The 24,167-nt window shown below is 48.2% G+C and overlaps 1 protein-coding gene across 2 annotated transcripts in view; it reads right to left on the minus strand.

Moving 5' to 3' along the window:
• Window positions 1–24,167, minus strand: part of tmem132e (transmembrane protein 132E) — a 780,602-nt gene that overhangs the window by 144,401 nt on the left and 612,034 nt on the right. For both annotated transcript variants that reach the window (XM_038813827.1, XM_038813828.1), the window contains exon 6: window positions 8,568–8,773. In XM_038813827.1, the coding sequence (XP_038669755.1) occupies window positions 8,568–8,773 (206 nt within the window). The remainder of the gene's footprint in view (window positions 1–8,567; window positions 8,774–24,167) is intronic.

Below are 24,167 nucleotides of genomic sequence, written 5' to 3' on the forward strand. Positions count from 1 at the left end.
CACCGATAATACAATAAATCCTCAGAATATTCCAACGTCTTTACCAATCTGTGAATTGTAAATGTCACTTCCTATATATTTTTGTCTAGTTTTTTTAGAGAAAGAAAAACCTGGGGTGGGATTTTCCAATTCGGCGGCAGAGTGTCCATGCCGTTGGAAACGCTGATGCGTTTCATGACGGTATGAACAGGCCGCTGGGAGTACCGATTGTGGCCCCCACAGGGGGCTGAAGTGGTTCGCGCCGCTCCAGCTTCCCATCCTGGCGTGAACTGTGTGCTGCGGGATCCACGCATGCGCAGTGGCGCTGGCGTCAACCCGCACATGCGCGGTGGCCTCCCTCAACGTGCCGGCTCTGACGCAACATGGCACAGGAGTTCAGGGGCTGGCGCGGAAGAAAATAGGTCTGGGGAGCGAGGCCGGCCTGCCGATCGGTGGGCCTCGATCGCCTCCCTCCGACCCTGCGCGCAGAGTTCCCGCCGGCTGCGACCAGGTGTGGATGGTGTCAGCGGGACACTGCCTTTTTAGAATGGCCGCTCGGCCCATTAGGGCCGGAGAATCGGTGGACCGGCCACGTACAGTGGCCTGCGACCGACGCCGTGCCAAACGCACCGGCGCCAGTGGCGCCGATTCTCCGCTCTGCGGAGAATTGCTTGCCGGTATCGGGGCGGCGTAGCCCGGTTGCGGAGAATCCCGCCCCTGTATTTTATAAGCACCTCGTTACATCCTCAATGCTTTACAATTAATGGATTACTCTAAAGTGCAGTCACTTCCAGTGTAGACAAGCACAGCTGCCGATTTTCACGCAAGGTTCCACAAATAGAAAATCAGCAGATAAACTGTTTTTAACAATAATAATTAAGTGAGAAATACTAGCCAGGACATTGAGATAACTCTCTGCTCTTTTTCAAATAATGGCAGGAGAACTTGGACAACCATTGAGAAAACAATACTTCTAAAAATGCGACAAATTTAGGTTATGAGTTTAGGATCATTGTCGGATTTAGAACCCGCAATGTTTTAACTCAGAAGAAGCAGTGCTACAAACTGAACCAAACTGATTTATACAATAAAATCCCGATGAGTAAAATTGCACCTGATTTGCGCTCTTGTTGGGAGTGCAAATCAGGAAGCGATTCCCAATCCTTAGCCATGAAAATATATTTATGGTGTGGATTGCTATGGATTCCCAAGGGAATCCAGCTATCGGGCCACCATTCTGTGCGGGCAGACAACGGCAAGGTCCCGTGGTGAGCCACCCCCTGCCCCTCCGCTGCTCAATTCAGTCCCCACTACCGGATATACTGTGTCCTCCCGTTCCCCCTCAAATAAGCAGGTGACCCGACTCGTCACCCCCACAGAAAGCCTCTAAATAAGAAACCACCACCCAAAGACCCCCAAAATAAAGGGACCGCCTAAATAAAGAGATCCCCCAGAGACCCCCAAAATAAGGATACATAATTAAGTGCTTTCCAATCACCTCCCTTGAGTGATTTTGAAGTGGTCAGGTCGAAATTGACAGCACTTAATTCTGTTTGAAGTCGTCCAGGAGCTGTCAATCAAAGCCTGATGTTTATAAACATTACATTGGAGCACTTCAGAGTTACTCGTGAATGGAACAATGCTGACATGGTGTGAAAGCTGGCAATAACAGCCGAGTAAAATCAATATCAAGAAGAAATGAATGAATGGCTTGCAGGTCAAAAATCCGGCGGCAGGGTGGGAGGGGTGGGGGGGGGGATTAAACCCAGCTGACTGGTTTTCTCTTTCCTGAAATTGACAGGTTCTGCTTCCTGTGTCTGAGCCAAGAGGTGGATTGCCCAGGTGAGTGTTAAAGTACTGCCTCTGTTTTGACTGTTCTTTAGATTCCAGACAGGGATTTCTCTGCTGGGGGAGAGCTTGCTGACAGGGGTCTCTCTTCTTGGATAGGGATGGGGGGGTCTTCCTGATAGGGGTTGCTCTCCTGGGGGGTGGGCGGGGGGTCTCTGGGCTCTGGGGGGGGGGGGGTCTCTTATTTAGGAAGTATCTGGAAGGTGATCTCTTTAACCCCCAAAGTCCATCCATCATAGGTCTTTGAAAGTTGCCACTCAAGTGGATAGAGTTGTGAAGAAGGCCTATGGTGTGCTAGCGTTCATTAGCAGAGGGATTGAATTTAAGAGTCGTGAGGTGATGATGTAGCTGTACAAAACCTTGGTCAGGCCATATTTGGAGTACTGTGTGCAGTTCTGGTCACCTTATTTTAGGAAGGATGTGGAAGCTTTGGAAAAGGTGCAAAGGAGATTTACCAGGATGTTGCCTGGAATGGAGAGTAGGTCTTACGAGGAAAGGTTGAGGGTGCTAGGCCTTTTCTCATTAGAACGGAGAAGGATGAGGGGCGACTTGATAGAGGTTTATAAGATGATCAGGCGAATAGATAGAGTAGACAGTCAGAGACTTTTTCCCCGGGTGGAACACACCATAACAAGGAGACATAAATTTAAGATAAATGGTGGAAGATATAGGGGGGATGTCAGAGGTAGGTTCTTTACCCAGAGAGTAGTGGGGGCATGGAATGCACTGCCTGTGGAAGTAGTTGAGTCGGAAACGTTAGGGACCTTCAAGCGGCTATTGGATAGGTACATGGATTAGGGTAGAATAATGGAGTGTAGATAAATTTCTTCTTAAGGGCAGCACAGTAGCATTGTGGATAGCACAATTGCTTCACAGCTCCAGGGTCCCAAGTTCGATTTCGACTTGGGTCACTGTCTGTGTGGAGTCTGCACATCCTCCCCGTGTGTGCGTGGGTTTCCTCCAGGTGCTCTGGTTTCCTCCCACAGTCCAAAGATGTGCAGGTTGGGTGGATTGGCCATGATAAATTGCCCTTAGTGTCCAAAATTCTATGATTAACCTAGGATAAAAGTTCAGCACAACATCGTGGGCCGAAGGGCCTGTTCTGTGCTGTATTTCTCTCTCTCTTTATTACGGGGTAGCTCTTTATTTCAGGGGTGTCTGGGAGTGGTCTTATTTAGGGAGTCTCTTTATTGAGGGGCTCTTTGGTGGGGGGGAGTTCTAGTGGGTGGGTAGATCTTGCATTGTGGGTAGGGGGGTGGTCCTCGGATGGACTTTGGGGGCTTAAAGAGTTACCCCTTGGCCCATTGTCAGGTCCACCGTGTCAGGGCCACATTTGTAAGGACCAGCAGTTAATCTAATGCTACGTCCCAGCATTGCCCTGTCACCCTGTTCTGCCGGCTGCCTTTGTAATATGCCGGTGTCAGGAGAAAATGGGATTCGGAAGAAGTGGAGACCAGCGTCATCACCTTGGTAGCAGGCCCCGGATTTGCCTCCAGCACCTCCTCCTTCCTGACGGTTCCCGTAGGGCCCTCACGGGCTCCATGGGACAGAGGGGCAACTGGAGTGAGCTCCAGAGGCCTCTGCATCATCTGGCTCTGCCAGTCCGAGCACTTCCAGTTGTCTGCTCCATGGTGTTTACTCCCTCAGCGATGTTCTTCGCAGGGCCATGCTCTGCAGTGCTCCAGCAATGTCCACCAGCATCTGGGACACATCCCTCAATGATTGGGACATGCTCCACAGTGTTTTGGCAATGTCCACCTGCATCTGGGACATGTCCCTCAGCGACTGGGGCATGATGTTGAGGCCTCAGCCATGGTCATCACAGACTGATCCATGCCTTGGACAACACCACTCAAGATGCTGACTTTGTGCTGCGAGTTTCTACTGTGGTCGCCACACTTGCAGTGTTGTCCTCGGTGCCACACATTGTGAGCATCATTTCCTGCGCCCATAGTGTTTGCGACCTCTCCAATCGGTTATGCACTCGCTGGAATGTTTCAGACATCCCCTCCTGAATCTCACGTGCATGTCCTAGCATCTGCATCAGTTCTAGGATAACTTTGTCCAGAGGTTAGGCATCCGACTAGGACCCTGAAGAGCCCTTGGAACCAGCAGACCTCTGATTGCGGATTTCCTTAATGTGGCATCAGCGACTGTGGTGCTCACCGACTGTGTGGTGCCCCAGAAGCCTGTCCACTCATGTCATCCACTGGGGAGTGTGTCTCTGCGCTCGTGGAAGGTGGGAGTGAGAGCTGTGATGTCGCGGTGGTGAACTCCTTGTTCTCTTTCAAGGTGGTCTCTTGGGTGGCGGTGGGGCCAACTCTGGATGACACGGCCCCATCATATGGCGACCCTGTGAATTAATGGATGTGTGGTCAATGAGAGGAAAGGATCATTTTGTCTGATATGAACAACTCACTTGAGACAGGTTATCTTGGTCAATGGGCAGTGGATCCTCACCTCTGCGGCACAGGCTAACTTCGCTGTCGGCGACTGCTCTCTCTTTGGGCAACCCTATGATTTCCAGGGCCCATTCCTCATAGCGGGTGAGGACTCAGATCTCTGGTATTATTCCCCATGTCTTGGCCTTTTCCCGCTTATAATGGGCCATTTTCTCCTGCGGGGACAAAGAGAGGGCTTTATGAATTGCATGCTTGATGTATCAGGGTGTCTATAGCAAGTGGCATGTGTGAGCACTGCACCTGGACATGAAGTGGTTGTGCTGGTGGGTGCCAGGGGGTGCTGAGGAATAAGTACGAAGGTTGGATCTGGGGAGGGTGTGGGGTGGCAGCCAGAGATTTGTGGGCGTGGTGGGGTGGAGGTTTGGTAATTTGAGGATTGGCAGGCGGAACTGACGTCATTGTAGCTTGGTAAAGGTCGATAGTCTTCTTCTGAAATTGGATGCTGATCCTGCTGGTCACGCTGCCCACACTGACAGCTGCTGCCACTGCCTCCCAAGTGGTACTGACAACCTTGCTGCTGGTCCTCCAATCTCCTCTTGGGAACAGGATGTCCCATCTCACATCCACAGCATCGTGAAGCCTGGCCAGGTCTGCAGCCCCAAAGCAAAGAGCAGTTCTTTGCGCTACCATGCTTGTGTGTTGACTAAGAGTGGGTGGTGAGTGAGCATTTAAAATCAGCTCCTCCTTGATAGCGGTGAGACACTGAGGCATGAGTCTGGTGAATCAGACGGCGAGACAGCCAGTCATGGCGCAACGCTCGTGGGGCGTCATTCCCAGCATTAAGTGTCATTAAGTTTGAGTTGCGATCTCGCCAACACGGTCGTCGTGAAACATCCCAAGCACGCCCAAAATGACATTTAGAAATGTTTCCGTTAAATCGCACCCCATGTTTAACTGGTCGATTTGTTGATGAGCTAACAAAAAGGTAACAATGCATTTGATGTATTGTGATAATGCATTTGATGTGGTCTGTATGTACTTCCAAATGGCATTTGATAGTGACACGTAAGAAAAAGCAAGGTTGGTGTCCATGGGATGAAACAAACAGTGACAACATGGATATGAAGTTGACTGAGTGACTGTAAATGGAGAGTAATGGTGAACAGTTGCTTTTTGGACTGGAGAAAGATAATATAGAGGTGTTCTCTAGGTGTCTGTACTAGAATGACTGCTTTTTCTTGTTATTCCTCAATGACCGAGACTTGAGTGTACAGGGTACAACCTAAAAATGAAATATTTCCTCCACTTTTTTCCCCCAAAGTGTTCAAAAATACAGCAGGAAAACCCGGTAAGGCACCTGGCATGCCGCCCTCTGCTTTTCCTGCCGGAGACAGTGCTTTGAAAGAAAATTGGAAAATTCCTCCCACTGTGAAGGCTTTACTGTGGGTGCAGTAAAGGTTTACGATAGTGTTTCAGGACTTCAGTTATGTGGATGGATTGGAGAATCTGGAATTGTTCTCGTTAGAAAAAGGTTGAGGAGATTTGATAGAGATGTTCATGAAGGGTCAGAGTAGATAGAGAGAAACTGTCCATATTGGCAACAGGGTCAAGAACAAAAGAATAAATTTAAAGTGATTGCCAAACAAATCAGGGGCAACATGAGGAAAACTTATTTATGCAGGGAACAATTAGGACCTGGAAGGCATTGATTTGGTGGAGACAGATTTAATGGCTTACAGCTGTAAATGGGTGGCACAGTGATTAGCACTGCTACCTCACAGCATCAGGGCCCTGGGTTCAATTCCAGCCTTGGATGACTGTGCGGAGTTTGCACATTCTCCCTGTGTCTGCGTAAATTTCTTCCGGCTGCTACAGTTTTCTCCCACAGTCCAAAGATGTGCGGGTTAGGTGAAAAAATGAAATGAAAATCGCTTATTGTCACGAGTAGGCTTCAAATGAAGTTACTGTGAAAAGCCCCTAGTCGCCACATTCCGGCGCCTGTTCGGGGAGGCTGTTACGGGAATCGAACCGTGCAGCTGGCTTGCTTTGGTCTGCTTTCAAAGCCAGCAATTAGCCCTGTGAGCTAAACAGCCCCTAAACAGGTGGATTGGCCATGCTAAATTATCCCTTAGTGTGGGATTGCAGGAATGGGACAAGGGATCGGGCTGAACTAGGGTAGTCTTTCGAAGGGTCAGTGCAGAATGGCATTCTTCTGCACTGTAAGGATTCTATGATTCTATGAAATGAGATGTTGGGAAGAATTGTGACCCACACACGCTGCCTGTGAGATCGGTGGCAAGAACGGAAAATATCGCAAGAATAGCTAAACGCGATTCTCACCGGATTCATTTCTTGATTTCCCCTCATTGGCGACGTCCCGCGATTCAGGTCACAAAGGGCATGAAGCTCATTTTAATAAATTTTAAATATTATAAGTGGCCCCCACCCCATCCCCCGCCAAATGATCCCCCTCACGAAATATTCATCTCTCGCCGACATGACATCGTTTAGGTTTACAAGAGATTTGGCCAGACTTGAAACAGTTGAGGAAATCCGTCTGGGTGAGCAAGGGTTTAGGTATAGCCCCCGGGTAAGCGGGTGGAGGGGATGGTGGTAGAGAGAGATGCCGTGCCAGGAGCCAGTGCTAGTCGTGGACCGATTGGGCGAGTGCTTTGATGTTCAGTGGCCGGAGGGGGAGAGAGCAGAGATTTGGAGGGGGTGGAGGGGGGGGGGGGTTATACGATCAGTGAATGCTGGGATGTGGGAGAGTCCATGTGACCTTTGTGATGTGTGTTGGGGGCCGTTCGGCTGCACCACTGGTCGGGAGCGCCATCTTTAAAGATACTGCCCTGCCCCAGTGACAGCATAAACCACACCCACTCAGTTTCTTTGGCACAGAGGCTCAGATTTCCCGGAGGAAGCTGCTGAGCTGTGGAACTGGAGAGTTTCACGCCAGTTTTCTGCATGAGCCTGACACTTTGCCGAATTCTGGTAAGATTCTGACCGTAATGTGCATCCCTCTCAAATCCACTCAGAACCTGCTCCAAAACATGCAATTAGAGGAATGTTTCCAACAGGAAATCCTTGGAGAACATGAAGCTGACAAAACAAAATAACAACAATGACCGAACAGTAAACAGTACAGCAAAATAAAGTCAGAGAGGTAAAAATGGCATTCCCATTTGAGAATACTATCTTCAATATGCCTCCAGGGTTTTCGAAGCAGGGTTTGTTGAAAATGGATGATGAGTGACTGCAGGCACTGCTGGCACTGAGCATGCAAAATTAATGCAACACTTTAAATTTATTTGCATAATTTTTAATCTTCTGAACATAGAACATACAGTGCAGAAGGAGGCCATTTGGCCCATCGAGTCTGCACCGACCCACTTAAGCCCTCACTTCCACCCTATCCCTGTAATCCAATAACCCCATCTAACCCTTTTTGGACACTAAGGGCAATTTATCATGGCCAATCCACCTAACCTGCATGTCTTTGGACTATGGGAGGAAACCGGAGCACCCGGAGGAAACCCACGCAAACACGGGGACAACGTGCAGACTCCGCACAGACAGTGCCCAGCGGGGAATCGAACCTGGGACCCTGGCGCTGTGAAGCCACAGTGCTATCCACTTGTGCTACGGTGCTGCCCAGAGTGAGGAAATTGCAAGAAAAGTGCAATTGCCCTCTGCTCTTAAGTCATTACCTAGCCACAGAATTGTGTGCTTCGAGTGAGAAACAGACCTGAGGCATTCTCACTGCTCCTGTCCAACTGCAGAATCAGACCTATGTCTTTCAGTTAACATTAAGCTAATTATTCATAACTTTCATTTTTTAAATGAATTACCACGCTGATTGTATTTATTCTTTAAAGATTGCCAGATGAACTGAAAGTCAATTTGAAAGATTTGCCGTCTCTAATTAAGCTGCGTGAATATTAGAAAATGGATGTTCAACACTTTGTATGCAATTCCTTTGCCGATTGTTTTAACCAAGGGTATTAGCTCACTTATTTTACAGCCTCTGTCACAATACAATGGACTGTCATATGGAATCATAGAATGTTGCAATACAAAAGCAGGCCATTCAACCCTGCAATTTTTATCTGGTGGCTTTGTCTTCTAATTTGAACATCAATGGTGCTCCAGTAATGCTAGAATAGTGCAATTACAATGCTCTGGACAATAAATCTGGGACATATTTCTGTCGAAGGAATGTTGAGGTTATGCGGTAAGGAGAAATTTCTTTATTTTCTTCTGTCCAATAGGAAAACAAGTCATATAGAGATACTTCTGTGAATATTTATCATAGAATGAAGATTTATTCGGGCTACTCACCTTCTGTCAGGGAGGATTGGCACTCTCCAACCTTTAACTTGACTCAGTTTTTCATCTGACAATTCAATCTGCAGAGGAAGTTTTGGTACCCAAACTGTCAGCTCCAGTGGGGCACTCAAGTGTTCATAGTTAAAAATAATCCGGGCATTCATTGAGCCTTGAGATTCCTTGCCACTCACAAACACATAATCACAGCCTTTGGAGACCTGTGTGAATACAGAAAAGTTTGAATCAATAGAAATCTGCATAAAGAGAAATTTTGGACCTAATGGTGCAATTATCTGCACGTGCTAGCTGTCGTGTGGTTGGTGGCGCAGATTGAAAATCCCGTGAAAATTGGGAAATATGATTCTGGAGAGATCCCGTTTCCCGATTTTTCCCGCCCCTTGCTAGCAAGGTCATAGAATTCACGCCCACACAGGCGTGAATCTAATTTTGATGCATTTGCATCGATTAAATATTGTTAGCAACCCCCTGCCACATGATTCCCCCCTCAATAAATATTCATACCTCAACAACTTGGCGTCACATCAGCGAGATTTACAATAGGTTTGGTCAGAGATTGGGCACTCGAGGGGAACCCTATGGAGTGCAGAGGTAAGCATAACCCCCAGGGGGTTGGGGGGATTCATAGATTTCATAGAATTTACAGTGCAGAAGGAGGCAATTCGGCCCATCGAGTGTAATTGCTTGGGCAGTGCCATGATACTGCCCCATGGCACAGGTTGGCACTGCCAGATTGACACAGTGACAGCCTGCCATTGTCAACCTGTGCCATGGGGCAGTGCCAGGACAGATATTTGTGGAAGCCTCATGTGGAGGATTGCATTGAACTATGGCGCGGGGGAAGTGTTGGCTATGCTATTGCGGTGTTGGTTAGGAGGTTCAATGCTGGCAGTGGATGTGAGGGGGGGGGTCTCGCCAATGTGCAGCATGGCCAATAAAAGCCAGGAGACCCCGATCCCGGAATCTACCCGGCTCGCAATGCCTCACGAGATCACGTTGCAATGTGATTCCCACCCATTGTGAGCAGGATCACTTTTTGCAAATCTGCATTAAAGCGAGATCAATCTCCCTCACCTCGGTGACCTCGGGCGACCGCCGTTCAGTTCCAGTCACCAGAAACACAGACCAGAGAGAACGGCATTCATGGGGATCCCTGGAGGATTGGAGACCCCCAGGTGCATGCGCTTTGGACAGGGTGGCATCCCAGCAGTGCCACCTGGGTGCCAACTTGGCACTGCCAGGGTGCAAGATTGGCATTGCCAAGGTGCCAAGTTGCCATTTTATGTGCAGATGCGATCGGTTCAGGGGTGCTTTGCCCCCTTGCGGGGGAGGGGGGTTTGGCGGGACCCTCCCATAGCGCATTGGCGGGGAGCGGGGTCAGGGGTCGCTTCAGGGGGCTCAGAGATCGGGACGCCATTTATAAATGGTGTTACGATCTGACTGCACTGAGGAGTACTGGCGAGCGCAGCTCCTCAATGTACGAAACTGGACTATGTGTGGCCTCAGCCACACGTTCCCCATTGAGGCCTCTTGTCAAACCGTGAGTCGTATTTATAACCTTGTATTTCTCGGAACTGAGAAGCATGCAGCTAAACATACTCATGATGGGAATTTGTTCCCATTTAATTAAATCGCGCCCAAAATGTATTTACAATCATAGCTATAAAACAAGCAATAGAACACTACCATATTTGGATAAAAAGTGAGCCATGAGATTTTTTATCAGTTATAAACTGCAGAGATATAAAAGCCTAAAAATGATTCACATTTGTATGGACTAAATAATTCAACATCAACTGAGCATTCTAAAATATGTGAACTGCAAATAGCTTTTAAATTTAACCTGAACTAAAGCTGCTCTTTTTCTCCCAGATTTACTCTTTTCCATCTGATGCGCTGCAGTTTGAAACAGGTGGAAACGCTGCATGAAGCAGTTTAACTGAAACCTCTTAAGGAACACGTCCTCCAATTTCAATTTATTTCCGCCATTTTCAAGATTTCCTGCTGGGAGTAAGAAAGGACATACAATGGGCTGGATTTTATGTTTGAGAGACTAACTACTGATGCACGGACTGATTTGGTGTTCTACGCCCACGGAAACGGCACTGGTCCCGGAGCAATTCACTATCTGTTAATGGGCTAGTAGCATGCCACGTGGAACTAGTGCAATTCCAATGAAAAACAGTATCCGATTCACCGGGGTCAGAATTGGCACTCGAGAGGTTGATAAACTGCAGCCTCATATCTGCACTCCACTCCCTACACACACATGATGGTAACGCGAAGAGCAGCGTGTAGTTTTGCAGCTGCGGAGCTCAAGACCCCACTGGACACCCTGGAGCACCCATGTTCCCGGGGTGGAAAGGAAGCTGCCACCTCCCGTCGTATACCGGGCCTGGGCACAGGTGCCAGAGGCCATGAGTGCCGTGGGCCTCACCGCCAGGACCAGACAGCAGTCCTGGAAAAAGTTGCACAACCTCCTCAGAGCTGCCAAGGTGATTAGGTAGCAGTGTGCCCCTGGCACCAACCCCCTTCCCACATGCCCGTAACCAAATGCCCCCCCAAACCAGAGGGAAACCGAATCCCACACGCCGACAGCTTGCTCTCCTCACCCTGCACCAAATGCCAGTGCTCATACTGCCCGCCATGGCCAAGTACCCATGCAAACACGGGGAGAATGTGCAAGCTGCAGACGGACAGTGACCCCGTTCCCAGTAACTTCATTGCAGTGTTAATGTAAGCCTACTCGTGACAATAATAAAAATTATAACCGGAGGGAGAGAGAGAAGACTGGGGGGGGCCCAGCAGATCTGCGACCCCTCACTGTCACGGGTGGCGGACACGAGACCAGCTTGCTGGGCCCGGAGAGAGGGCTGTCGTGAGGCAGAGATCGGCATTGGGGAACCAGGTAAGCCCCCACTGAGTTGCAATGTCACTGTGGGACGCGAGGCACAAACTCAAACTGAGATACACAATTGTTTTCCTTGCTTACAAAGATGCGGGATGGAATTCTCTATAGCCTGAAAGCGGGATAGGCGATCTGGTGGAGAATGGCTTCCGACGCCGGAATCGGGGCAGGCACCGGTTTGATGCCGGTTCACGATGCTCCACCCCCTCCAAATCAGCGTCATAGGGACGCGCACAGCACACAGTCGCAACGCTATTGCTGCGTCATCAGCTGGACCACGCATGATGCTCTGCCCCCAATGGGCTGAGTTCCCGATGGCGTGGATCACATGTGGTCCCAGCGGTCGGGAATCTGGTGTGCTGGCTGCGGACTGTGTCCAGCGCTGCCACACTCGTCCGGGATTGGTGCCGCTGGCCGGGGCCTTCTGCTAGTGCTGGGGACAAGGGTGGGAAGTGGACTATGGGGTAGGGGTGGCCGGGTACGTGGTCCAGCATGGCCGGCGCCATCTTTTCAGTCACGACCGGTGCAGCTTGTCAGCCCTGCGCATGCACGGTCCGGGACCGCCAATTCTCCGGCTGCGCGATCCGCGAGTGTTTCCCACAGTGCCAGTGCTATCCCCTCACTGGTATCGGAATCGGTGAGGGGTTTGCGCACTTTTCCCGTCATGACATACCCATGGATCCTCCATTGGCGCCGACACTTAGCCTCAGGAACGGAGAATTCCGCCCGCCATGTCCCCTGTAGAGAGTGCTGTGCTAAAATTACTTTTTTTTAACAGCAAGTTTCTGTGAAAAAATCTCACAAAGCCCATAATAAGTGTGAGTCCAATGAACGGCTGACATCCTGGGCGGGATTCTCTGTTGCCTGATCCACTTTTTACTTAACCTATACTCGTTCTAATCTTTAAAAATTTAATTCTAAGACTAGAATTATTACTAACCTCTCTCTTTTATCTTTTCTTGCAGGCTTAAACATCCTCCGAGGCCCGTGGAGACATTTTGACCCGACCAGACATGACCTCCACGATCTGAAAGTGGATCGAGCCCAAACCGAAAATGAAGCCCTGACCTCGATTTGGAGCTGACTCGGACCTCAGAGCTCCCAACCCGGCCTAACAACCGACGCCAGCCCCGGATCGCCCGGCCCAGTCCCCGGAGCTCCCGACCCGACTCCGAGACCCAGCCCAACCAGACCCCGAGAGGCCCCCCCCAGCAACCTGACCTACCTGGAGATGGAAGAAAGAAAAACCCACGTGGAGGCCCGACCGGGCCTACTTCAAGACCCAACCCCAGGAGTGCCCAGGGAGGGAACAGACCACGGGACTCAGTCCAACCTGCTTCAGGAAGCCCCTGCCAACGACCAGGACACCCAAAATGGCGAAGACCCTGCACGAGGACCCAAACGCGCCACAAGGTATTCCCGTGCCCGCAGAATGCCGGGACCCATCCGGATCTCAAACATACCCCCCTAGCAACCCCTCTACCTCAACCAGCGCCCGGGATCCTGCCAGACGCGACCCCGGTATGGTAAACACCACTGGTAACACATTGTATGTATTACAGTATTGCCACTGTATTACAGGTACCACAGTAAATCCCATTCTGCTGGATCCTCCCAGCAGGCGGCGTATAAAAGTGTATGCTCTCCTGCGCTGCTCCCATTCTGGTTCCAGCTGCAGGAGGCACAACATCTTGTGCAATAAAGGCTCGATTGTTTAACCATTCTTGTCTCGTGGTAATTGACGGTACATCACCCGGAAACATAACCAGCGCCCTAGTCCCCGCCAGATGCAACCACCTACCTTCCACAAGGTCAGACTTCTCCCATCGGATCACAGGATCACCAGCCGCAGCCGCCGACCGAGGAAGTGAGGGAAATGTGGCGGTCTGCAGGTTAGACTGAAGCAACGTGGTTTCAAGACCCCTCTTCCCAGCATACTCCTTGCAAACGTCCAAGCAATTGTAAACAAGCTGGATGAACTTAACGCCAGACTTACCTCTCAGAGAGAAGTAAGAGACTGCTGTGTGCTCTGTGTCACAGACACATCGCTCACCCCTGCCTCACCGGACTGTACCATATAACCTGAAGGTTTCTCAATTCACCGGGCGGACCGCACCTCATCATCAGGCAAAGCGAAGGGTGGAGGGGTCCTCATCAACTCCTCCTGGTGCTTGGATGTGGCGACCCTGGGGACCTACTGCTCCCCGGGCTTGGAATACCTGATCGTGAAGTGCCGCCCATACTATCTTCCACTTGAGTTCACTTCAGCCATTATCACAGCAGTCCACATCCCACCCCAGGCAGAAGCGAGGAAGGGCCTGGACGACCTGTACACAGTTATAAACAACTACGAAACAGAACATCCGGAGGCCTTGTTCATCGTGGCGGAGACTTGAACAAGGCCAACCTCAAAAGTGTACTGCCAAAATTCTACCAGCACATCTCCTGACCCACCAGGGACGACAGCACTCTTGACCACTGCTAATCAAAAAACAAGGGCGCCTACCGTTCCATCCCTGACTGCACTTTTTAGAAATCAGACCATAAGGCGGTGCTCCTTCTCCCGGCATACAAGCAGAAACTCAAGCGGGAGAATCCAGCTAAGAAGGTTGTGCAGTGCTGGTCCAAAGAAATGGAAGAGCTCCTACGTGACTGCTTAGAGACAGTGGACTGGTCCATATTTAAGAACTCAGCGACCAACTTAAATGAGTATGCCACCACCGTCACAGACTTCATCAGCAAATATGTGGACGACTGCGTGCCAAAGAAAGCAGTACGTACTTTCTTTGAGATTGACTCCCTATTGAAGGACAGATATGATGCGTTCAAGTCAGACGACCCTGACCTATACAAGAAATCCAGTTACGACCTCCACAAAGCCATCCGAGATGCCAAGAGAGAATATCAAACCAAGCTCGGGTCACAGAAAGACTCTCGGCGGTTGTGGCTAGGACTAAATAACATAACAGGCTCCAAAGCAAAGCCGAGCAGTATCACCGGCAGCAGTGCACCCCTCCCTGATGAACTCAATGCATTCTATGCTCGGTTCGAGCAGATAACTAACAATCCGCTGTCGAGTGCCCCAGTAGCCCATAACTCACCCATACCCACCATCACAGCTTCCAAAGTCAGATCGGCCTTCCTGAAAGTGAACCCCCGGAAGGTGACGGGCCCGGATGGGATCTCTGGTCGTGCACTCAGAGCTTGCACGGACCAGCTGGCAGAGGTATTCGCGGACATCTTTAACCTGTCCCTACTGTACACACCCCTGTCAGCATCAAGGTGGAGATGATTAGCAATTTCAAATTCCTAGGGGTGCACATCTCCGAAAATCTGTCCTGGTCCACCACGTCGACGCTACCACCAAGAAAGCACAACAGCACCTATACTTCCTCAGGAAACTAAGGAAATTCGGCATGTCCACATTAACCCTTACCAACTTTTACAGATGCACCATAGAAAGCATCCTATCTGGCTGCATCACAGCCTGATATGGCAACTGCTCGGCCCAGGACCGCAAGAAACTTCAGAGAGTCGTGAACACTGCCCAGTCCATCACACAAACCTGCCTCCCAACCATTGACTCCATTTACACCTCCCGCTGCCTGGGGAAAACGGCTGCATAATCAAAGACCCCTCCCACCCGGCTTACTAACTCTTCCAACTTCTTCCATTGGGCAGGAGATAGAGAAGTCTGAGAACACGCACAAACAAACTCAAAAACAGCTTCTTCCCTGCTGTTACCAGACTCCTAAATGACCTCTTATGGACTGACCTCATTAACACTACACCCCTGTATGCTTCATCCGATGCCGGTGCTTATGTAGTTACATTGTATACATTGTGTTGCCCTATTATGTATTTTCTTTTATTCCCTTTTCTTCCCATGTACTTAATGATCTGTTGAGCTGCTCGCAGAAAAATACTTTTCACTGTACCTCGGTACATGCGACAATAAACAAATCCAATCCAATCGGCGATAGGACGGAGAATCCCTGTTTACAAACCTAATCAGGGGCAGCAGCTATTTTCGGATGCCCTGCCCCTTCCAAAACGGCGTCATCAAGGAGTATGCCGCATGCCGTTGGGATGGTCTCAGGACATTATCTGAAAGCCCTCCCCCGGTGCTCTGCCTCGATGAGCCGAGTTCCCGACAGCACGGGGGATGAGTGCTCTCAGTTTTCGGGAACCCAGCGTATCCAGCGCCGCCACAGTTCGGGGGTGAGCTGTGCTGCTGGCCAGGGGGGCTTTGGCGAGAGCTGGGGGGACCGTTGGGGGGTGGCCTGGGGGTGTGCAGGGGGCATTATCTGGTAGGTCAGGTCCGCGCATGGCCAGCGCCATGTTGTACAGAATGGCGGTGCAGGTCATCGCCATGCGCCTGTGCAGCCACGAACTTGGCAATTTTCCAGGCGTTTATATCGGGAAGGCCATGCGTTTTATGTGGCGCGGTTGCTAGCACCTCACGGGTCGGAGCATCGCTATGGGGGCAGCACCAACCTTTTCATCGTAAAACCAGACACTTCTTCTGGACACAGCCTCAAAATCGGAGAATCCAGCCCCGTATGTTCTTGTTGAGAGCAGGTACATGATGCAATGCTCTTCATCTTACAGAACAACATATCATCCTACTTATTTTCAGGAAATACCACAGGAGATCTGTTAGGTTACCCTGAATTTTAGTTACTTTGATAATTGTCTGGTGATATGCATCACTGTAAATACACAAGGGATTAATGTAAATACACTACGGCTAAGTAAACATTGGAGGGAGCACCAGAGACGTCATGACATGCACACATAAAGCTAATGAACACATAGAATAGGACACGACCAATGGGCAGTCAAGACACCCAGAGGTGACACTACCACAAGGGGGCATTACACAACCCATATATAAGGACAGGGCACACATGCTCTGTCTCTTTCCACAGGCGACACTTAGAGGGTAGGACAGGGGCAGATCAGAAGCATCACACCCACCACGTGGCTTAGAGAAGACTGGTTAGTTTTACTGAGTTACAATAGCAAGATTAGCAGGAGAGTCGAACTCATAGAGAACTCTGCTAATGGTTCAATGGTTGAACTTGCTTCAAAGTCTGGAATGTCTTTTGGTCAAAGCTGCATCGAGTTGCAGCCTGTGTTATCCCATAGTACATAACACAACAATTTGTAGCTCAGTAAAAATACACCACGTCATAAACACACAAAACACATTCACCATACAAAGCCAAATTAATTTTATGGCTTTTAAGAATGGATTCATATTGTAATCAGTGCAATGTGTTCAAAGCTTTCCATTCTTTTCTCTATTCAAACTTGTTTATTTGAAACCAGTTAAATGTTATGATTTGTCAATTACCTCATGTTGGTCATTTAAATATTTGGTATTCTGTATAGAATTCAGCTCACTGGTTAGTTTTGAAAAAGATAAACTCTATCTAACTTGTTATTTTTAAGCACTGTGACTACATCAGTCTTGTGGTAGGACTCTGAAATACTCCTGTAGCAGTTCAATAAACAGAGAGATGTGGTAGAATAAGAAAGATTGTTCTGTGAAACCATGTTGAAAGTTTCCCTGTTAACCTGAGGAATATTGTAGTATTAAATCATAAAGGTCAGAAAACCCCTTGGTTTGACTCCTGCGACGGGATGCTCCGCCCCGCCACATTTCTGCCTCAACCCGCTGGTGGGATTCTCCGTTACGTCATCTGGTTAATGGGGTTTCCCATTGTGGGGCAGCTCCACGCCAGCTGCCGGCAAAATGGAGCATCCCGCCGGCGGAGAATCCCGTCCCTGATCTGTCCTGAGTTAACTGAGCACAACAAGGGCAGTGACTGCGGTAGATATACTGGTCTCACACACTGTTAAGGACTCATAACTTTCAATGCAACTCCATTAATTTCTAAGCAACTTGACTGTAGGACTCCACATGCAACTTCTGCTTTAAAAATGACGCTGTTAAAATAATTACTGAAGACATTCCAAATCATTTTTCCCGGAGCTATACCCCAGTGTGTTGGAGAAGTATTGCGACCCAAGACATTAATACCCCCATAAGAAATCCCATCAAATTTACCCACTTCAACTAGACTTCCCACTTGCAGATCAAATTGTTTTGTTAATGGAGATCCTCAGAGTTGGTCTGGTCCCTTCCACTGGGGAGTACAGCATTCATTGGAATAGTCACATGAGATTGTACTTGTAAAATCACGCTGGTTCAGTGATAACATCCTGGGCGGGATTCTCCGACCCCCAGTGGGGATCTGGCCCCGGGAGGTGCCCCCACGGTGGCCTGACCCGCGATCGGGCCCACTGATCTGCGGGCGGGCCTGTGCCGTGCAACAGGAGATTAAGAAGACAAATGGAATTTTGTCCTTCATTGCTGGAGGGATGGAGTTTAAGACTAGGGAGGTTATGCTGCAATTGTATAAGGTGTTAGTGAGGCCACACCTGGCGTATTGTGTTCAGTTTTGGTCTCCTTACTTGAGAAAGAACGTACTGGCGCTGGAGGGTGTGCAGAGGAGATTCACTAGGTTAATCCCAGAGTTGAAGGGATTGGATTACGAGGAGAGGTTGAGTAGACTGGAACTGTACTCGTTGGAATTTAGAAGGATGAGGGGGGATCTTATAGAAACATATAAAATTATGAAGGGAATAGGTAGGATAGATGCGGGCAGGTTGTTTCCACTGGCGGGTGAAAACAGAACTCGGGGGCATAGCCTCAAAATAAGGGAAGTAGATTTAGGACTGAGTTTAGGAGGAACTTCTTCACCCAAAGGGTTGTGAATCTATGCAATTTGTTGCCCAGTGAAGCAGTTGAGGCTCCTTCATTAAATGTTTTTAAGATAGAGATAGATAGTTTTTTGAAGAATGAAGGGATTAAGGGTTATGGTGTTTGGGTCGGAAACTGAAGCTGAGTCCACAAAAGAACAGCCATGATCTCATTGAATGGCGGAGCAGGCTCGAGGGGCCAGATGGCCTACTCCTGCTCCTAGTTCTTATGTTCTTATGTGAGGGCACTCTATTCCCCTGCGTCGGCTGCTGTAACAGTCCGCGATGGCCGACACAGAGATGTGCATGCGCTGGGATGATGCCAGCACACGCAGGTTCTAGACCATATGGGTAGTTCTTGGCAAACTTGATGGATAAACATAATGGTCATAATGGTCAGTGATGAAGGAAGCTTCAATTTCCACTGGGCCAAAAAGCTGTGGAACTTAATATGCTATGCATCTAAAGTACAAAGGGCTGTATTTTTTGTCTAGTGATGGAGCTGAGAGTGGGGTCAGGAAGGACGTAATCTTAGAATTTTTGGCAGAATTTTTTTATTTGCAAAGCTTTTCCAACTCCATGCTATTTTTGTATGGCCATTTTGTTCATCTAGAAGGCTGCGCCGGAGCCTCCATGCACCACTGCTGAGATTGGTGTTGTTATGCTTAGCCTTCTAGCAAATTTAAACTTGCATTCGGGCACTCCCCACCCCCAATCTGTTCTTGAGAAGGTTTATAAGCCCTAAAAATACGTGCCTCATCAGAGAGCTCCTGATCACTTGGGGAAGTTGGAAACTTTCTCACAGCTTTTCTGACAGCTAAATGTTAAATGTTTTGACAATTTCAAATGTTACTGGTAGATACTGTATTGTAATGTAGGTTTGTTTTAACTGCAATAGTTCACCACAAGGCTCTGTCCTTAAAGGGTAAGTTGATCATTACATTGAGCAGCATTAAGTGTTGAGATACACTAAAATATTCTTCCCATTGAAATAGTTATAATGCATTTGTAGACAATAGTGCTGGGAAAATCTGCAGTTATGTTTTGGATTGTTGTCTGGAGATCTTTAGCTTTGAAATAGATTGCCCTGCTGTTGAAAGTTAAATAAAAACACCTGCTCCAAACTATTGATTGGCAGGAAATCTAATTTTTGAAATGGAATAATACACCATTTGCAGCTTAAAAATTACCATCTGTTATATCACTTTGAAAGACTCAATTGTTTACATTTCCAAGGGGAATGGGAATATGGGGCAAAGGGTATGGAGGCATTGGTGATTATATTGAGGCTCCCTCCATAGTGCTGCAGGACATTTCCCATCAGGTGGAGTCAACACGCTAATATACATCAGTCCTGATACGTACAGCCCAAACTCCCTACTGGTCTTTGAGCTCCATGGTAAAAACCTCCATGCTCACAAAGGTAAAACTTATTTCACAGGATCTTTAAACTGTTGTAAACATAGGGATTCTAATTAAATGTAACAAAAGTCAACTGGCTCTCGTGGACCTTTTCATTAAGAAGGGGAGAATGGAAAATTGGTGGAAAAGGGTAGCCTCAATATATCTAATAACAATAAGGGGCGGGATTCTCCCGTACCCGGCGGGGTGGGGGGTCCCGGCGGGATGGAGTGGCGTGAACCGCTCCTGCGTCGGTCCGCCCCAAAGGTGCGGAATCCTCCGCACCTTCAGGGACTAGGCCGGCGCAGCAGTGGTTTGCGCCCTGCCGGCCGGCGTGGAACACGTTTGGCGCCACGCCAGCTGGGGCCGAAGGGACTCCGCCAGCCGGCGCGGGTCCGCGCATGCGCGGGAGCGTCAGCGGCTGCTGGTGTCATCCTCGCACATGCGCAGGGGGGGTTCACCTACGCGTCGGCCATCGCGGAAGCTGACACGACCGACACGTAGGGAAAGAGTGCCCCCATGGCACAGGCCTGTCCGCGGATTGGTGGGCCCCGATCGCTGGCCAGGCCACTGTGGGGGCACCCCCCGGGGCCAGAACGTCCCGCGCCCACCCAGGATCCCGGAGCGCGCCCGCGCCACCAAGTCCCGCCGGTAAGGGACCTAGTCTAATTTATGCCGGCGGGACTGGCAAACAACCAGCAGGACTTCGGCCCATCGCGGGCCGGAGAATTGCCGGGGGGGCCGCTGCGCGATTCCCGCCCCCGCCGAATCTCCGGTGCCGGAGAATTTGGCGGCTGGCAAGGGCGGGATTCACGCTGCCCCCCCAGGCGATTCACCGACCCGGCGGGGGTCGGAGAATCCCGCCCAAGGTTTCTCCATTATTTATAATGTTACGGAAAGAGGAAAGATAGAGGATAATTTCCCTCTTTTCTCACCTCTTAACTGACTACAACAAGATGTATTTTGAGAAGGTGGGTTTTAACTCCAGGATTTCTATGCTTTAGGAATAAGCATGAAACAAGCTCTCTTATTAGTTCAAAATCAAAAGGAAGGACCACTACCATCTAGAAGGACAAGGCCAGCAGATACATGGGAACACCACCACCTGGGGGTTCCCCTCCAATTCACTCACCATCTTGACTTGGAAAGATATTGTCATTCCTTCACTGTCGCTGGGTCAAAATCCTGAAACTCCCACCCTGCACCACATGGACTGTGGCGGTACAAGAAGGCAGCTCATCCCTACGTTCTCAAGGGCAATTCGGGATGGGCAACAAATGCTGGCCTCGCCAGCGAAGCCCACTTCCCGTAAAAAAATTAATATTTTGTTTTTACATAACCCGTAGTGTAATTTTGACACACACCCACTGCTCATACACACAAACACATGCAGAAGAAAATATGAGTTCTAAAGATATAACATGGACTTAAATTTTTCAAATTTTCAAAGTCCCACCAATCAATATTACTCTATTTTTCCAAGAAGGCTGTTGGAAACATTGCAGGCCTGGACATTCTCTTTCAGTTCACTAAAGGAAAAATGAGTATCTTTGGTCACAATTGTATTCCAAGCAATAGTAGATTTCTGGCTTTTCAGTCCAAATTGTGGTTGAGCCAAAATTGGAAAAATATAATCTTGCACGAAAAATTAATTTGCCCCACTTCCCACACTATTGTGGATTTTGCAGGCAGGTTACTTTCTTGCGCTGGGTGATATGGTTTGCCTCTGGTCTTCATTGACCATTCGGCTTCTCTTGTGGATTTATATACTATAATTTTATATCAGAAGCCAATTTCTGCAATGTGACATAGTATTGATATTTTCTATTGTCCACAATATTTTGATGGTCAGAAATTCGTAACACAATGGAGGATGCTTGTTATCCCATCACCATTCTAGATGTGAATAGCCTCGAAAATATTTTTATTTATAATCCCATCTTCATAGGCCCAGCAAGTCTAACATTCATTGTTACTTTAAATCTCTTGAATTGAAATGGAAAGGAGTAATCATCAACAGCTGAGAAAGCCAGTTAAATTTTAATTTCCCAGAGAGATCCCCAGACATGCCTGACCCTGTGTGTGTACAGAACCCCAAATAAAGTCACCTGATACATCTGGAGCTCATTTTGTCAAGATAAATGGTCCATATTCCATGCTGCTGCCCTTTTTAAAAGTAGGTGTCTATTCTCCTTACAAATTTTACTGGCATATGACTTGACCATACCAATAACCATGTAAGTTGAGGGTGCTAAACTCCGAACAGCCATTTGGTGAAGGAGGAGGTCAGAAGTCAATCTTTACTCCATTTCAATTTATTAACAAAGTGAAATATTACGGGCTGGATTCTCTGTTGGCCGACACCAAAATCGGGAAATGCGATTGGGCGGAGAATCGGTTCAGTAACATTGTGCAGTAAATGTGCAGTAACATTTCCTCATAGTTTTACAAATTGGATCCTAACAACCTTGTCATGTTCGAGACTTCCTTGACTCATTTCTTTCAAATTACAATAGGGATCAACATGGATTCTAGCTATGCTTGCATTTTCATGTGATAGGTGGAACATTCTTTGCTCCAGTTCTGTTCAGGTCTCCTCCAACATATCAGTATTGCTTGCTGCTTTTTGCCCCAAACTGTGACATTTTATTAACTATACTTCCAAATTCCATCCATCTCTCATCTTCACATGGTCCATTTCTAAATCTTTCCTTCGTGACTTCTCTATCTTCATTTTTGAGTATTGGCTGTCAGCCAATATTTACCATAAGTCAACCTTGATTAAATTTCCTCGTTTTCCTCTGTATTCCATTCTACCAGTTTCTCTGTCACGTTTGTTGTGAAGATGCCACCTACCACTATGTTCTGCTTGATCCTCAACTGAGGATTTCCATTCAACATGGCTGCAGACCCCTAACTGTGTCTGTTCCAATTCCCATACTTCGACCCTCAATCTTTCCTCCTTCTCCTAGATTCACAATAGAGTTCACCCTTTTTTCACCTTTCACCCCACAAGCCTCCACAATCAAAAAACCGTCCTTGCCATTCCGAACAACACTGGCACAATGCCTGAACCAAACATGCGTTGCCTTCCCGTTCAGCATTCTGATGGGACTGTACCTTCTGTAAAAACCTGTTCCTCTCCTTAATAAACAGCTTCTTTGTCCATGACAACTTCCCGCGCAAGTGCAGGAGATATAACACTTGCTCTTACTTCTGTCCAAGGCTCCAAATACTCATTCAAGGTGAAACAGCGGTTTATTTATACTTCCAATTGAGTATGCTATATTTTTTGCTCACTATGTGATCTCTAATTGAATGAGTAGATTAAATGCAGATGGGTTATTGTTTTCTGAATGCCTCTATTCAGTCCACAAGTGTAATCAAGCTCAGGTCACTTGTGAGTTTAATTCTCCATGTTATACCCACTATGATCTATCTGTCCTCTACCTCCTGCACTGTTCAAATAAACGTAAACAGAAGCTTGAGGATCAGCATCTCAGTTTAAATATGACACTTTAGAACTTTACAGCCTCAACAACGAATTCTACTATTTCAGATTATAATCATAGCTTCCTTTTTCATAGAGCAGATTTTGGTTTTGCTGTTGCCATTTACACCTCCTCTAGACCCATCTTTTGATTATTTACTTCTCCCATTGTCTCTATTTGTACTGTTATATCATTAATTTTACTTAGAATGCTACGCAGCAGTCTTTAAGTTTGTCCTGTTATTAATTCTCCCTACTCTTGTATTACACTCCAGGTGTAATTTGATATTGTCCAGTTCTAATGAAAGATCATTGTTGGAATATGCTTTTAAGAGGTATCAGCATGACATCATTAGAAAGAAAATGTGTCATGTGATCCAGTCCTCATTTCACTTTTGCCTTGAGAAGAGCACACATCCAGCTCTGATGCACCCAGTGTGGAGAGGGGCGAGGACCTCCTCATGGGCAAAATCCTGGGCCTAGCAAAACTGGCCATTAATAAGTCCAGGCAGTGGGCCGCCGAGAGGTCGTTCATCCCAATTATCTGCCCCTCTTCCATCGCTATGTTCACTGCTGGGTTTCCCTGGAAAGGGAGCATGCAGTGTTTGCCGATACCATCTAGGCCTTCTGTGCTTGGTGGGCCTCCAGGGCACAGGGGTGCGCCATCGATCCTTTTAATCACATTTTGTTCTGATGTTTTAAGTTTTCTTTAAGACTCTTTTCACTTTGATGCAATATCCCTTTATGTTTAAGAACTGCATTTTTAATTTATCCCACAGTTTGTTGATTTAGTTTATTTAATTAATGCAAAGAATCACACAGCACCCCTGTCAGGTCCCACGATGGAGCCCAAAGTGCCCTTAACTAAATTGATTCGTCCTTACACTCATCACCGGCGCCCTGTCCAGCAACGGACACAATCCACAAACTCCTGCCCGAATCTGAACCGTCCCAGCACCTCCAACAAGTACCCCACTCCACCCGATCCAAAGCCTTCTCTGCGCCCTTCGCCACCATTCCTTTC

Source organism: Scyliorhinus canicula, chromosome 12 (genome assembly GCF_902713615.1).
Source record: "Scyliorhinus canicula chromosome 12, sScyCan1.1, whole genome shotgun sequence".
NCBI classification, from domain to species: Eukaryota; Metazoa; Chordata; class Chondrichthyes; order Carcharhiniformes; family Scyliorhinidae; genus Scyliorhinus; species Scyliorhinus canicula.